General features: G+C 41.1%; 1 protein-coding gene across 1 annotated transcript in view; it reads right to left on the reverse strand.

Moving 5' to 3' along the window:
• Positions 1–440: 440 nt before the first annotated feature.
• slc36a1 (solute carrier family 36 member 1) overlaps positions 441–15,582 on the reverse strand; it is a 43,892-nt gene continuing 28,750 nt past the window's right edge. Inside the window, exon 12 of the mRNA XM_037780399.1 lies at positions 441–1,493. Coding sequence (XP_037636327.1) covers positions 1,219–1,493 — 275 coding nt within the window. The 3' untranslated portion in view covers positions 441–1,218. The remainder of the gene's footprint in view (positions 1,494–15,582) is intronic.

Consider the following 15,582-nt stretch of genomic DNA (forward strand, 5'->3'; position numbering starts at 1 on the left):
GTTTTCCCCCCAAAAAGGGGCGTGGTCATGAGAGCCTACTCTGGATGACGTATTGCCGATCTGATGTATGTTCTAAATAGGACTAAAAGCAGTCATGTTTTCCCTAACGGCAGATTTGCACATATTAAAATAAATGTCTAGCCAGAAGTAAGACATGACAGTAAAGTTACATATCTTTCTAAAACACAATGTATGTACCTTGGAATTAAAACTCAGCTGGAATAAAAAAGTACCAAAAAAAGAATTTAGAGCATGGGGTAGTGGTGCACTGCCTCTTGTGGCCAAAATGAGTACTACAACAACAACAACATTTTCTTTCTTCACCTGTTTCACAGATGAGAAAAAAAAAGAAAAAATGGATCACCAGAATTGTTTTTCCTCACTTGCCTCTCAGGGGCTTCCGTACAAATCCTAACAAATCCTAACAAATCCTTTTTTTTCATTCATTTGAAACTGGTTCCAATTGAAAACCCTTTTGATACTCAACCCTTTCTTTGTCCTGTGTTTTGTTAAAAACAAACTCTGTTGTCTGTACTTTTTAAGTTACAGTTACTTGATTTAAAGTTTGTGTGATGTGTTGTCTATGTATAAGTAGTGTGCCGTCTCACTGAATAAGGCATAAATCAAAGTGCAACAAAACAAAGGTTAATTTTTTTTTCTAAATGAGGTGGTGGGTGGTCAAACTCTTAATGCTCTAAATGAGAAGCTGTTCGGGGTAACAAGTCCATTAAATGTTCAGCAACAGCATCTAATCTGGATGTTAAAAAACGTTTAGAATGACCAAATTGATACCATTTTGTGAGGTAGTTTGATTAAACATCAATATATTCAGGTTGTCAACATGATAAATTACCTCTAAAAACCTTTAAATCTCTTAAAATCTTTTGAAGCTACATGAAAGAATTATTTAGCTTGTTTCATAATTATGTTTTCATTAGATTGCACTAAATTCCTGGACTTGATGAAATATGAGTAACTAGCATGTATGTCGGATACGACAGGACACTGTAGTAAAGCAGTGACATAATGAAACACGACACCGAGCACCACCGATCCGTACAGCTTCAAACTGCTTAAACGTGTGATAGAATAATGCTAAAATGACTGCCATATCCAACAGCAGCAAATCGAAGAAGAGGAAAATAAAATAAAAAATGTGCCCTAAATGGTTTCTAAATGGCGTGGGTGAGTTACGTCCACCTGCCAGCAGTCATTTCATCACTGGACCATGTAGGAGGAGAACGTCTCTTCATGTTTGAGTGCGTTACGGTGGATGATCTGCTCGATGGCGATGTAGGTTCCCGTGAGGAACCCGATCAGCCCGATCAGGCTGATGACGATGTTCTTGATGGTCACCACAGGCGACAGGCCCTCCCCGTGAAAAGTTAGAGTCTGGAGGATGGGAGGGAAGATCAGCGCCAGGAAACTGCTGCTGACCGAGCCGACCAACGAGATGACGAGGTCCAGCTCCGGTATCAGGATGGCGAGAGCACCTGGAGGAGGACGAGAAGAGATACGTTCATGTTGGTTAACAGACTTCTTTGTTAAAGGACTGACTGTTTATCTATGTGCTTTTATAACGTTCAGAACTGGTTAATTTTTCTTATCTCAGCTTTTAAACTTTTTAGACATTTTCATAGCAGTCGTCATACTGAAGAGGCACAATTTAAGAAAAACATCCTCTACATTAGTTAGCATGTCTCCCCATAGACTCTCAAGTGTATGGACCATATAGGGGTTACATCCATCATTAGAAACACCCCTTAAATTTCTTTATTTCGTCAGCAGCCGCATTTCTATTCAATTGTCAAGCGAATTTTTGAAATGTTGCAAAAAAGAAATGTAAATTAGGTGCGTTTCAATCAACTGGTTTGGAGTGAATAAACTTGGCTACGCAAAGCCTAGTTTGGTCAGTAGTTGGCACTATAGGCTACACTTCACCCATGGAAACAAAACAAGTTTCCTAATCCATCTAACCCTCTACGAGAGAACACTTCAATAATTTGTTTCAATTGGAGAAGTTATAATAGTTCTTTCATGTCAGCTGGTATTGGCCATGTTTCATGCTGTCTGGAGACGAACACAAGCATTTGCTTATTATGGGAATATCTGGGAAGATGCCGACAGCAGAAACAGCTGTGAGTTCAATGTTTGGCAAAGGCGTTCTCATAACCTATTTAGTGCATCAACTCTTTTTCTACAGGCAAAGGCAGAAACCATCTCAAGCGAGTGTAAAAAAATTGTTTTGCAATTGTTTTAAGAAGAATATAAGAAATTAAATGTGTTTTTCCACCGTTGTACAGCCGCTCCTTTGACCGCTAGTCACAGCCGTGGTTAAGTCAAGCAGAGCCAGCACATGTGTGTGGAAAATGGGCTTTGGTGTGTCGAGATTTTTGAGTGACTGATTAAAAAGAAAAAAAAAAAAAACCTGTTCAAAGAAACTGTGAAACTCATTAAGGCTGTGACCTTTGGCTTCTCTGGAGAATTTAATACCATCTCTCTGGCAAAGAGCATCTCTTTTCATGTACTCATTTCTACTCTTGTTACACAAGAATGATCATGTGTAACAGAAGAGCTGGATGAGGAAATGACTGCTCTCTGCTGTAGAAGAGATAAAAGGGACAGTTTCTTCATTTTATCTACTCTGCTGCACAGACCTGATTGGAAAAAAATCAGAGCGACAGTAGATGACAGAGAAGGTTCAGGAGAAAGAAAAGAGGGATGGGTGAGCAATGAGGTGAACTGCATGAGCGAATAAAGAGAGGATGAGGGAAGAGGAGTAAAAGAGATGGATGAGGTCAGAAAGAGGAGAGAGAGAGGGCAGAGACGCCCGCTGTGAGAAAACAAAGCTGTGATTGCTGCGAGTGTTTTTCACGGGTTGGTGGGACTGGTCACCGTGCTTCTACGGTCACCGGGACCCAAGTCATCTTCAGCCGTTGCCATGGTGGTGGGAATAAACAGCAAGGGGCAGCCATGCTGGGACAAAAAACAAGCGTCCCGCTCCGACACCATGCTGCTAATACACTCTACAGCGAAGCTTGAAATCTCTGCACACGGGCAGTTGTTACACACCTGGACACATCTGAAAAGAGTCCTGATACGTGCACAAACACACTTCATCTCTCGCTCTCTGTCCGTAAGCATCTTCTCCGCAGTGAGTGGAGAGGACAAGTCGGGTGTTCTTGTTCTCTCTGTACGTGGGACAGCCGTTACCAGCGGTTGATAAAAGACTCTTGGAACCATAATCAATCACTTGCTGCTGCGTGTTCTGTCGAATTAGCCTACGGGGCGAAGGCAAGGTCGAGCTTTCATGTGACAAGTACGCCGAAAGCACCTCGCCGCCACACAGTCCTGGGGAGTAAACCTGTCACTTCCAGGAAAAGGCCCTCGCCGGTGGAAGGCTGCTCTTCAAACTACATTTGAAGCTTTCCAAGCGAGCCATCAAACGAGGCAGGCTGCGGCGGCGTGAAGGAGAACGGCAAGGCATGCCTCGAGATCGCACTGAGCCTTCATAGCAAATAATCCACACGGCTGCAGCTAAAAGGCGTGCTGCAGTCCCCCTGAGAGAGAGGCAGAGCGTGGATCATCAGGCAAATTCAAAGGGCTGAAGAGAGAACGCTCTGAGCACACTAATTTGGCCGTACAAACTCCGATCTTACAGAAACAAAGAGAAAATAGCAACTCTTTGTCCCTGCTGGGGCTTCGGTACGCCGGAGAGCTGAGACACCTTCAGAGAAAGACGTCTGAGAAGGAGAAGATGTGATGATGGTGGTTTTATGATGTGGGTAAGGTCAGTGTTGATAGAAGCAAGGTGAATGAGTGACCTTATCAACAATGCACCTTTAAGGCCGGGCATCACATCTGCAGAGTTTAACGTCTTTGTGAAGACGAGAAAGCCATGAAGAGAAACTCACTTGTCAAATTATCTACAGCGGGTATATTCTAATGACTCCATAGCTGCAGATGAACTTAAACAAGTACATACAGTAGCCATATACAGCCATGATGACTATTTCAATAAAAGTACAGCGTCTGAATGAATGTATAAGTGAATGATTTCTGTGCGTACTTAGGGAGGTGCTCTACATTGACTGATCCACTTGGCACTCTGTTATGCAGAAACAGTAATCAGTGCACTTGAGTTCCGGCACGCTACAAAGAATGTATGAGCGGAAAATTAATTCTTTAAATAAAGAGATCTCATCCAAAAAGGACAACAAGGATAATCAGACCCAACCCAAACTGAACCAGAGACAGAGAGGGAGAACACCAACACTGGTGGCAGCGTGACTGACCACCATTTAACAAGAAACTGTGAAAAGAAACTTGATTTAATAATAAAAAATATTTTGTCAACAACCCTAATTTTAATAACTCAGCAGCAGATTAAGTAAATTAAGAAGTAAATTGAATAAAAATTAAAAACTTATTTATGTAGCTCAAACAACACGTTTGAACCAGAGAGAGAATACAAAGAGTATAAAGGAGAAAAAATTAAAATCAAACAATGAAAAGACAAAACGAACTCTGACAATGTCTATAATTAGGACCTTGGATACTAAAAAACCCAAGTGGACCTGTGAAGACCTCTAGTCTAGACATACAGTAAAGGATAAAACCGGGCTGCATAACTTCAGTTATTTAAGATGTCTATGTTAAATATAACCATTGTTTCAGTAGCATTTTAATGCCTATTTATCAATGTGTATCAGCTCCTAACTCCACACTAAATGCTGTTGAAAAAACAGTTAAACGTAACGTAGCCGTCAAAAAAGCCAGATAAAAGTTCTTTTGATCCACAAATCACTGAATCAATGTTTTGTGAAAAGACTGACAGCTGCACAACCGGCTATGATCCAGTCATGGAGAGCTGGAGGGGAATTTAATGCTTGGAGCTTAAGAGTCAAGACAGGCGTAGGCCCAGACATTTGCTGAGACAACAACAACAACAACAATGGTAACAATATCTAGAAAAGTCTTTAGGTAGTTTGCTTACTGTGATTTGATTAAACTTGGATAATGGCAGAAAGTTAATTTGTGTAGAAAGATGTTAAAATACAGAACTTTATTTTTACACATTATTTTTAACATGCAGGACAAGACACCATCTAACAACTAGAAACTCTGTGCTTTTATCTTTACACCCACCAGCATCAACAGAGAAACTGAGCAGGCCAGGACAGTTCAAATAAGCAGCCAGAAGACAAAAATAAAAGGACAGACTCAGAGGGAAGAAGGGAAGTGGGGGTCTGGCTGTCTTTATACTGTCAGCGGGCAGTTTCTTAACTGAGCCCACAACTTTTAAATCCACTGAGAGAGACAGCTCCCCAGCCAGGTGGAGTCAATTACCTCCGGAGCCACAAGCTACAGTCAGCAATAGGGGATGCTCTGTCTGAGCTTGGATCAAAGATTGGTACGGAGGGTCTTAGTTTCCTCTTCTCCACAGTCAATCGGGATGTACTAGACGTTGTCCCACTGTCTCATTTCTTCACCTCGCCGCCAGAAATCACCAAGCAGGAAGGAGCCACATGACCCGGCGTTTCATCTGGCACACCCAGATCTGGCCGATGTGCTGCTCAGTGGACTGTAGCTCATTAAAGACGGAGGGGGATCTCGGCCTCCCCAACAGACTCCCAGGCTGTTTTCACTGGCACCAACAGCAAGAGAACACTCGAGGTCTGCGTATGCTAATGTTAATTAGCCAGGAGTCGATCTGCTCAGCATGGAGCCAGCAGCAGCGGCAGCTACATTATGCTTCGCTGACACTCCAGAATTTTTTCTTTCAAAAGTAAAACCAGCAGCCAGAGAAATAAAGAAGTCTTTATCATCTTAACGACATCAAGTCCTAAGCCATAACAATTTCCTGTCAATGCCCCAATCAAAGATGAGCGGACGACATCGGACAACTTCCCTTGAGTAGATCGTGCCTAAATGCATCAACAGATATCAGCAAGATCGGGGTTTTCTTGAGAATATAAAGAAGAGATATATAGAAGAGGGTCATCCACATAGATCCTAACGCATCTCACCTTGTGATGAATTGAAATATGATAAGCGTTTTCAGTCTAAAATGGTATATGTATATATATCTACACCATTTGTTGTGTGAAATAGCACATTTCCTGTATTTACTTTTATATGATATCAATGGAAGCCTTCATTTCAAGCAAGGTGACCCTATATATCCTGCTCTATATCATCATCCTCTGACTGAATGTAAACACACAGCAGAGAGCAGAATGACGGATGTGATTATTCCATCTGGTATAAATCCTGTAATGGGGAACTGAAGTCCTTGCTGTCGGCGTCTATACAATGTGTTGCTGAGTGTCTCTTACAAATGACCTTGGTTGTTGCACAGCAGAAAGTGCTCTGCAGAATGGATGAGGACATGTTGTCTTGTTAGTAGACAGTGGGATAATTGGCAACATTGGCAATAATAATTTAAAAATAAAAAAACGTTGAACATACGATGGCTCAGTGTTTTTGTTCATGGACCCTATCTTTCCTGATGTTCTAACCACAGGACAGTTTATTTGTCAGGCCACCCTTTCAATGACAAATCTATAAACCAATAATGTTCCACAGAGAAAGACAAAGTTATAAAACTTAAATATGCTGACTTGTAATTTCTCTGACGCAGTCTCGCCATCAGAGTGCATCATCTAACTAACCAGCCATGACCCCCAACGATCATTAACTTGCCATCAAATACACCTCCTCTGTCATTCTGTCTCTCTCCTTCTTGCCCTCCATTTCTCTATCAACATAACCCCTGGCTCACCTCCCTCTCTCTCCCACCTTCGCTTCATCACCTTGTTGAGTCAGCAATCAACTTTATTTTCCTCGCACCAATGAGCCGACAAAAACTCTTCTCCAAACCAACAGACGGTGCTCTGGATGAATCACTTTACACTGTTGCTCTAAGTACCGATGGTTCAGATGCACTGAACCTTTTTCTGCCACAAGACATGATATGAATGATGAGGCTTCAACTGTTTCAGTGTCAGTATAAGGTCGACGACAGCGCCCTGAGAAGGACCACACATCTAAGTAGAAGAGCTGATTTAGAGGTGATACCGGGGTGATTTACACAGCAAGTTCTGCTTATTCTAGTGGTTTAAAAACTGACGGGAAATGAATGGACCATTTAGATAAATCATTTAATCATATCAGTCTTCTCAACATTCTCTGGTTACAGCTTGACAAATGAGAAGGTTTGCTGCTTTTCTCAATTTTGTATCATCGTAAATTTGTTTTAAATATTTTTAATAACACCTTCTGTAATATCCACAAGTATATTCTAGGGAGGACAACTTAGCCAGATTGACTAACTTTTTTTTATACTTTGCTGTTGCAGAGGAAAGTGAAGTGTTGTGGGATGTAGCTTCATTTTCAGAGCCGTCCTTTGTATATACCTGAAGCCAGCATGAGTCATCATGGCTCCAGCTCCAAATAAATATAATTTTCATTTGACTAAGAAACATTATTTGTGCACCTGAGGAGGGTGTATAACTAGCGGGGGCTTGTAGAAAAGTACAAACATTTCCTTTCCTCTGCAATTACAAACTTTTGTTGGAGGAGGTGGCTGTCCTCACTAAACTATTCCTTCTAGATCCCCAAGGACATTATTTAGATCACGTCAGCCCTCTGGATACGTCGTCAGAGTAGTCAAAACCTTTGGCCAAGTGGAAACAGGATGTATACTCATCACAGTTACCAATTCATTTTCATTTATCGTGGCTCATGGTTTTTTAAAATTACAAACACATAAGGTAACAGAATCTATCATTACAACTCTACCATATAAGATAATTCCTTTAATCAGAAAAGTCTGCTGGAGGGATTGTAATCAATTTGGACTGTGATGATTTGTATTTAATCTTTATCTAACCAGGAAAGCCTCAATGAGATCAGAAATCTCTTCCTTTAGGCAGTATCAACAAAGAGTTACGAACAAAGGACAGATAACACAAAGCACATATAAAATGTTGGTTTGATTTGTTTGTAATTAGTAAACAAAGCTGAGATCTTCAATTAGTTGACTTATGAGAGAAACCGACCAACTGAATCTCTGATTCAGAATTTAGTTTCACTCCAACGTTCCTGTTCACACTCATTACTGATGGTTTTCCAGCCATATATTAGAGCAGTGTTAATTGCTAAAGCAAACCACTTCCTGCTGCTGTTGCTGCTTCACATTAAAAGCCTTCCAATAGCAACCAGTTGGAAACTTTTTTTTGTGAAGCCACGATGGAAAAATATATTTGAGCAGAAATTGGTAAGTGGAAATTCGCTATTGGTACTATCCTTAAATAAAATTGGTCAACATAACAAGGTATGGAGATATTTGGTCCGGGGGTAGGAATATTACAAGGAGAAACAGCCACAGTGAGCTGTTAGATGACAAGCTGCAGACTACAGGCTCAACAGCTCCAGCATGTTATCAAGGTAAACAACACCTTTCTCTATGCTGTCCTGTCCTGTCCTATAGAAACCCATTTGCGCCTTTGGCAGCATGGGTTGAATGGTCACGACTGCTCTCGGCACAGCTCAGTGGGAGTATCCCAACCCTTTGGTAGTCGTACTGTAGAGCGGTAGTGCTCAAACTCTACACAAAGTCCTTGTTGTTAATGTCTGGCAGTCACATTCCTGAATCGTCCTCATCCGACCAAAGTCACATCACCAATCCGTTTCAGGGATTTCAAGCCTTTCTTTAAACCTATACTTCTGAAATAACGACAGCCACTGTCCTTCTAAAGTATAGCAACAGATTTGTCCCATATTGCCCTTCAGCAGGCATTGAATAACATCTTAGGGAAATGATAAACAGACATCTGCCCAGAATGCAGTTTGAAAAACTTTAAATCAGTTTTATGCTCAGACTTCCAACCAGCAGTACATTTTTCCTGTCAATCATTTTTCTCGTTTCTGGTGTTTTTGAGGTTTCCAACCTCAAGATTCAGGCATCTCCATGCACAACTTTCAATTTTGTGCCCTTTAAGATAAAAAAGTATTGTCTTTATTGCACAAACCTTTTTAAATATGTACGTAGCAAAGCACTAAATGATCCAGAGTTTAACCAAGCTATGCAAAGCACATGCCGTGTGAACACGTTATCGTACTGCTGCACTCATTGCAAGTCACTGTAACTGAGAACATAAATGTACGAACACCACGTGGAACAAAAAGCTCACATTAAATGTCAAGTAAAAACAAAGCCACACTATTTTATTACAGCAATTTAACAGTCTATTAAGTCTGTGAAGTACTCTGGCGTATATAAAAAAAACACACCTCCCAGTGTTGAACTTAAATAAGAGAGATTACGCCTTGAACAGCAGCCTAGATTTCATGTTTTCGCAGAGTAATATGCAGTGTGTTGTTTGATCATGTGTGTCTCAGAGAAAAAGGCAAAATGTGACCTCAGGGTGGAATTACAGCGAACGCAGACGACTGTTTACCTTCTGTAGCAAAGATGACAATTGTGGAAAATGATTGCTCTAAATTGTACGGCTGCGAGGGAAAGTATGATAAATAAGGATGTTTGTTGCGTGTTTAGAGCCCGGTTTCATGAATAAATCCATATCAATCTCTCCTGAAACTATGATTTTGAAATAATTGACGTACATCTTGAGTGAAATGGAAAGCTGGCCACAGAGTGAGCAATCATACTTCCTGGATAAGATGGAAAAGTTCAGATTATAAGGACAAGCTGGTCACATTCATGAGCGGGCGGTGGTTACCTAAAGGTAGAGACAGGTGAGTAAATTGCTTTGAACGTGGAAACGGAACATCTGAGCAAGGAAATTATAACATTTTCCTGTCACCCTAGAGCTAACCTATAGGTGTCTACTGAAACAGCAATGTCTTGCAAATGTGCTGAAAATGAACATGGCTCTAAATCATCCCAAAAGGACGGGATAGAAAAAGAAAAATATCACATGTCATAAAAGGGCTTCTGCTGTCTTGTCTGACAGAGACGATAAATAGAAGCAACGATAGGAAAGGGCATTAACAGTCAAATACGTCAAGGGCAAATCATATACAGAGATTACTCAAAGGTTAAAAAAGGGCAAAAACAATTTTGATACACAACACAAAACTATATATTCTGGTACCACACCGTGATGAGCTGCCATTCTTTCTTTGTGGTGCATTGTACGACGACAAAATGTCATCAAGAGACCTTTCTAGCCTGCCATGTCATTTGTTGGAAATGTAACATTTCATTGTGTGATACCTGCGAGATGCCAAAAAAATTAAACAAACAAACACAAAAGGTAATGTTATCCCGTGAATAGAGGCTGCAATGCTCGTCTCTGTCTCCCAACATTTGACAGTGTTTGACTGGACGAACAAGAGTAAAAGACATGGGTTATTAAAATCTAAAGGGTTTATCCTCTGGGGTGCAAACTACCTTAGATATCTTGTGTGCAAAGTCGACTTGAGTTTTACCAAAATAGAACGGTTTATCCTCTGTGAAACAAGATACATCATCACCGTCACTGAGCGTCCGTCTAGTTTTTCCGGTGCGTCCTGCACCGTCGGCTCTAGTTTGCCCGTGTCGGAGTTTTTTCATCCGATTCACCGTGTTGAATCGGCGATGGCGCCCGTTGGTGAGAGAAATCACTCTGATTGGCTGTACAGCTTAAACGAATCAGTGCACAAGAAGATAAACGGAAGTGAGGAAAGCAAGCCAACGAGTCAAGAGGACACACACAGAAGGCTCTTCGAATTTTTCATCTTCATCCCATCTGATCATTCAAACACACGAATATTTTCACAACCACATTACCATCTGGAATGAAGCGAAGTGGTGAGTGAGAGTGGTGTGAAAATGGTCGGCAAACGCTGCTTTGTTCCATGAACGTATCATAACGATGGCTTGTATATGTGCCGTCCTCGGTCTTCTGGTTTCCCTTTTTGAATGACAACTACGTACGTGCTACTAACTGGCCGTCGGCTGTAGTCTTTACGGTGTGTTTGAGTCAAGACAAAGACGACGTGAGGCGGCTCAACGGCCGGCATTTGTTCCCACTAGTTCTTTGATGTTGGGTTAGTATGCCTGGGCCTTTAGGCTGCATTCACACCAGATCCAGTGGTTCGCCGCAGGGTTGTTCAACGGTGTGGAAGAGTCATTTTAATGGCCCATTAACTGCAACGATTAACGTCTTTTGTTCTGCAGCTCAAACGCACTACCCCCATTCAAAATGAATGGAAAGACTTGAATTTTCACCACATCGCCTGATCTGGTGTGAATGCACCCTTAGGCCCCATCTGGTGGGGCAAACAATAATAGCATATAATATAACAAAACTAAAACAATGATCCGCTTTTGGCAAATCTCCTTTGTGTGATAAAAGTATACTCAAATTTGCTATAGTCAATTATTGTTCAATATTCTTCTAAACCATCTTTTAATATAAAAGCATTTTTGGTTGCCTTGCAATCAATATCAACCACTGATAGTTGTGCAGACAAAGTGGACACATCAAAGTTCTTTCCACTTTAAGAAGTTGAAGAAAAATCTCAACTGATAAAAAAATAAAAAAGCATATTTCTAACATATTCAGCTGTAAGTACATCTGGGAATATTACAATGAAAATAATGACAACAAGTCCCCAGCACTACGGACAAAGAAGCTCCCAGTGGACACTTAACTTCATCTCCTCACCAAATAAGGCTGAGGATGAACAAGAGACAGGATCAGAGAGAGGCTTTTGTCCTTCCCTACCTTGACATCACACTGACCTGTCTATTTTTAAGAGCCCTCGGGTGCTACTCCAGGTTTTTGAGGGGCTCTGAAAATGCAAGAAAATCTTTAAAGACAACAGCACTTTTACAGAGTGTCGACCTTTACAGTATGTCCTGCTCTGGAACACAACTTTATGTCCTATTATGTGTCAAAAAGACACTTTGGGACATAGCAGCTGCAGGAAGTTGGATACTGATAAAAGTCCTGGTTGCCATCGCTCAACGAGGATGAAGGAAATCGGTTCGAGTCACAGTCGTTCTGTTTGACATTCTGCTGACTCTCCTGTGTATAAAGCTGCACTGTAGCCTCTAAGTAGTTACCACCTGCTGCAAATGTGCAAACTCCCACAACTTGAGCACTCAAAAGTCCTATCATGTCAGGATACTAAGCTACACACAGCATGCTCATATTTCCCTACTCAGCCAGTCTGTGATGATTTATACCAGAGAGGATGAGAGAGGCATGGATCAAATGTTGGTGGTTTAAGTTTTCTTTCTCTGGACAGAAAACTTACTCTCCGATGTTGGGAAGTTGCTATATTTCTTCCCTGTGCTTGAATTGCTTGATTACTGAGCTCAGAGATTTGGCACCAGCGACCACGGTGACACCAAACTAAATTTGGTCAAACAAAGACAATTTTGTGCTTCTAAATAAGTGGGTACAAGACATTTTTCTGTATTACATCTCCACTTTGTGATTTAGGACGATAAAACGGGTGCAATTTGTTGAATTGCTTGGTGCAGTTTAAAAGGGGTATTATGCTGTGTTCAGACCAACATTAGCACTGTGTAGAAAAAGGCAGGTCCCTCAATCACGCCAATACTGTGTGTGCCAAATGTGAAGAGATTCGCACAAGGTGTTCCTGAGATATGAATGGGATAGACATGAGGTCACAGCAACCTTTGACCACCAAAATCTAGTCAGTTCATCCCTGAGCCCAAGTGGACGTTTTTGCCAAATGTTAAGTAATTCCCTCCAGATGTTCCTGAGATATCACATTCACAAGGATGGGACGGAGGGACGGACAACCCGAAAACATAATGCCACTGGCCACGGCTGTTGCTGGAGGCAAGAAACAGTGTCGTCCCGCAGGAAGTTGACTTTTGCCACAATGGGACATCATCACACTGAGTTGGCCAATCAAATACATGCAAAACTTCAATGTCCTATTTCTACTGCATACATCAAACTCACAGATCTGTTACTCAAACCATCCTTCTGTATTTCATCCAGGAGTGTGCAGGCAGTGTTTTTTTCATGCGGTGCCTTTTTGCATCTGAAGGGCCTGGTTGGGTGTGAACTCTTGGCTTGTGGTATGCTCACCGCAGTAGTCGGTGTTACACCGATTACATTACTTGCCCACCGCCCCCACCGTCGTCTTGCGTGTTTTATAAAAATTAAACACATTTAGTTAATTTTCCCGCATCAGCGCTGTGTTATCAATACAGTCGGACAACAGATGCTACAAACTGAAAATGAAAGTTTCTGTGTACGGAGTCTCAGCACAGAGTAACAGGAGTCAGACTTCACACAATTCTCATGGGACAAGAGAGAGCTGACTGACAAGACAATGGCGGAGCTGTCACAGCCGGAGTGTGCTGCGCAGTGGCGCCAAGTGGAAACCTGCAGCTCCGCAGCGAAAGCTCAACCTTTACTTAACTTAAAGTTAACTTAACTTCATTGTCCACCACCAACTTGCATATTTTACCAGCATTTGGCTGGTGGCTGGTGCTAATTTCCAACAAGGGCTCTGAATATATTGAGCGTCATCTTTTCTTGTAAAATGTCCGGTGTAATCAGTAACACCGGATTTGTCACAAGTTGATTAACCCCTGGGGAAATTTCCTCACATCCCTGGCTTGTGGGTGGCTTAACAATGCAGAAGAGGGATATAAAAATAGTATGGATAAAGGAGGACAGCAACAGAAGACTAGAGGGGTCGGACGGACGGCCTATAAAAGAAGGAAAACACCCGAAACTCCACATGATGTGGATGTTTAATTTTTTTTTTTCAAATATCATAATTTCGATACAATGCATTTTGAGTTACCTCAGTGGACTGACAAAATACAAAACAAGAATACGTCACGCTCCAGTGTAAGGGTTGCAGCTCTCTCTACCTTCTGGTGCCATAACAGTATTTAGGGCCTTAAAATTAGGTCACAGGCCAGAATATTTTGATCTAGACACTGAGAGTGAGAAAACATAATGACAGAAAGTATGAGGGTGATCAGGCTGACAACAGAGGGAAGGCAAGAGGAGGAGAGGAAGTGAGGGAGGATGGAGTTGGAGGGCGAGGCTGACCTTCCCCGTCCAGCAGGAGGTCCATGCTAAAGACAGAAATCCTCAGGCTGACCTGTCTGCTCACAGACACAGGGTGTCATCCAGAGATAAGGCTACTTTAAAAGCATGACTTGCACATTCAGACACTGTGTTCTGATTGGTTTCTCAGATGTGGCCTTTAGGGTTGACTCTTCTTCCTGAGACTGCTGCATTAATGAATTGATTCCTTATCTTCCAATGGGTGCAATGATAATGACAAAGGCTGAAGAGGACGTAATTAACATGTCATTATTTACACCACAGCAGCATTAAGATACACCAAGAGGTTAATCCAGAATGAGTTTAATCCAACGAGGTCCTTCTGGTTATCACTAAAACAAGGGTGCCTATAGTGGGATCTGTATACACTACATGGCCAAAAGTATACTGTTTTACTACTACTACTACTACTACTACTGTTTCTTTATGATTTGGGCTGGGGCCCATAGGGCAAAGGGAAAATTGTGCATAAATAAATAAATGCATAAATACATTTAAAAATAAATATAAAATAAATAAAAAATAAAAACAAATAAATACGTAAATAAAAGGGAAGATTGAACAGAAGAGAAAATAAATAAGGGAATTAATACAAAGATAAATTAATAAAGAAGCTGATTAAAACAGAAATATCAATCTATCTCACATTTTATCAATTAATTAATGGCTACATTTATTTTTTTGACATTATCTTTTGCTACATTTAATGCCATATTTTTTATCGAGTCATTTATTTATTTATTCATTTGTTTTTTATTTTGGCAGGTTCCGTCCTTCAGACATCAACATGCCATGTAGTGTATGTAAATTTTCAATGAATTTGAATTTAATTAAGTTGATTAAAATAAATGAGATTTTCTTTTGACTTATAAATAAAATATAATAATATATATAATAATTAATAATAAAATAAATGCATAGGTTTTAGAAAAAGATCATAATTTTGAAGTCCAACAGGGTACTTCAACTGCTTTTCTCTCCAGTCATATGATTTAATGTTGCTCTTTAGTATTTATTCCAGGGCCTTTCTGAAATAGACCTTTAGACCTGCAGTAGGTTCATCACATTACCTGACATCTGATCTCTGATTTACTAGCTGCTAACAGACATAAGGTAATTCAGATGAGCTGAAACAGGCGCAGAAAGCAAAGGCCAAACAACACAGGTGAATTATCTCCGTAAGACGTAAAGGTGAATGTGTGCACATATCATGTTTCTGAAAGGGTAAAAACATGACAGCACTACAGTCCAGCAACATGCAGCATGCATTCCCAGTGGCATGTCACCTTTGTGCCACTGTGCTCCAGGATGAAGTACAAATAAAAAATCAACAAAAGAAGAAGAGGAGGAGGAGGAGGAGGAGGAGGAGGAGGAGGAGGAGGAGGCTCACGCGACATCCTCATGTCCTCTCTTGTTCCCATCAACAGCTTAACAACACACGCTTGCTGCTCAGCTCAAGCTTGTGGCAAAGTGACTTAGACAAAGGAAGCACTTTCAAAGC

The sequence above is a fragment of the Sebastes umbrosus genome, chromosome 9 (assembly GCF_015220745.1).
Source record: "Sebastes umbrosus isolate fSebUmb1 chromosome 9, fSebUmb1.pri, whole genome shotgun sequence".
In the NCBI taxonomy this organism is placed as follows: Eukaryota; Metazoa; Chordata; class Actinopteri; order Perciformes; family Sebastidae; genus Sebastes; species Sebastes umbrosus.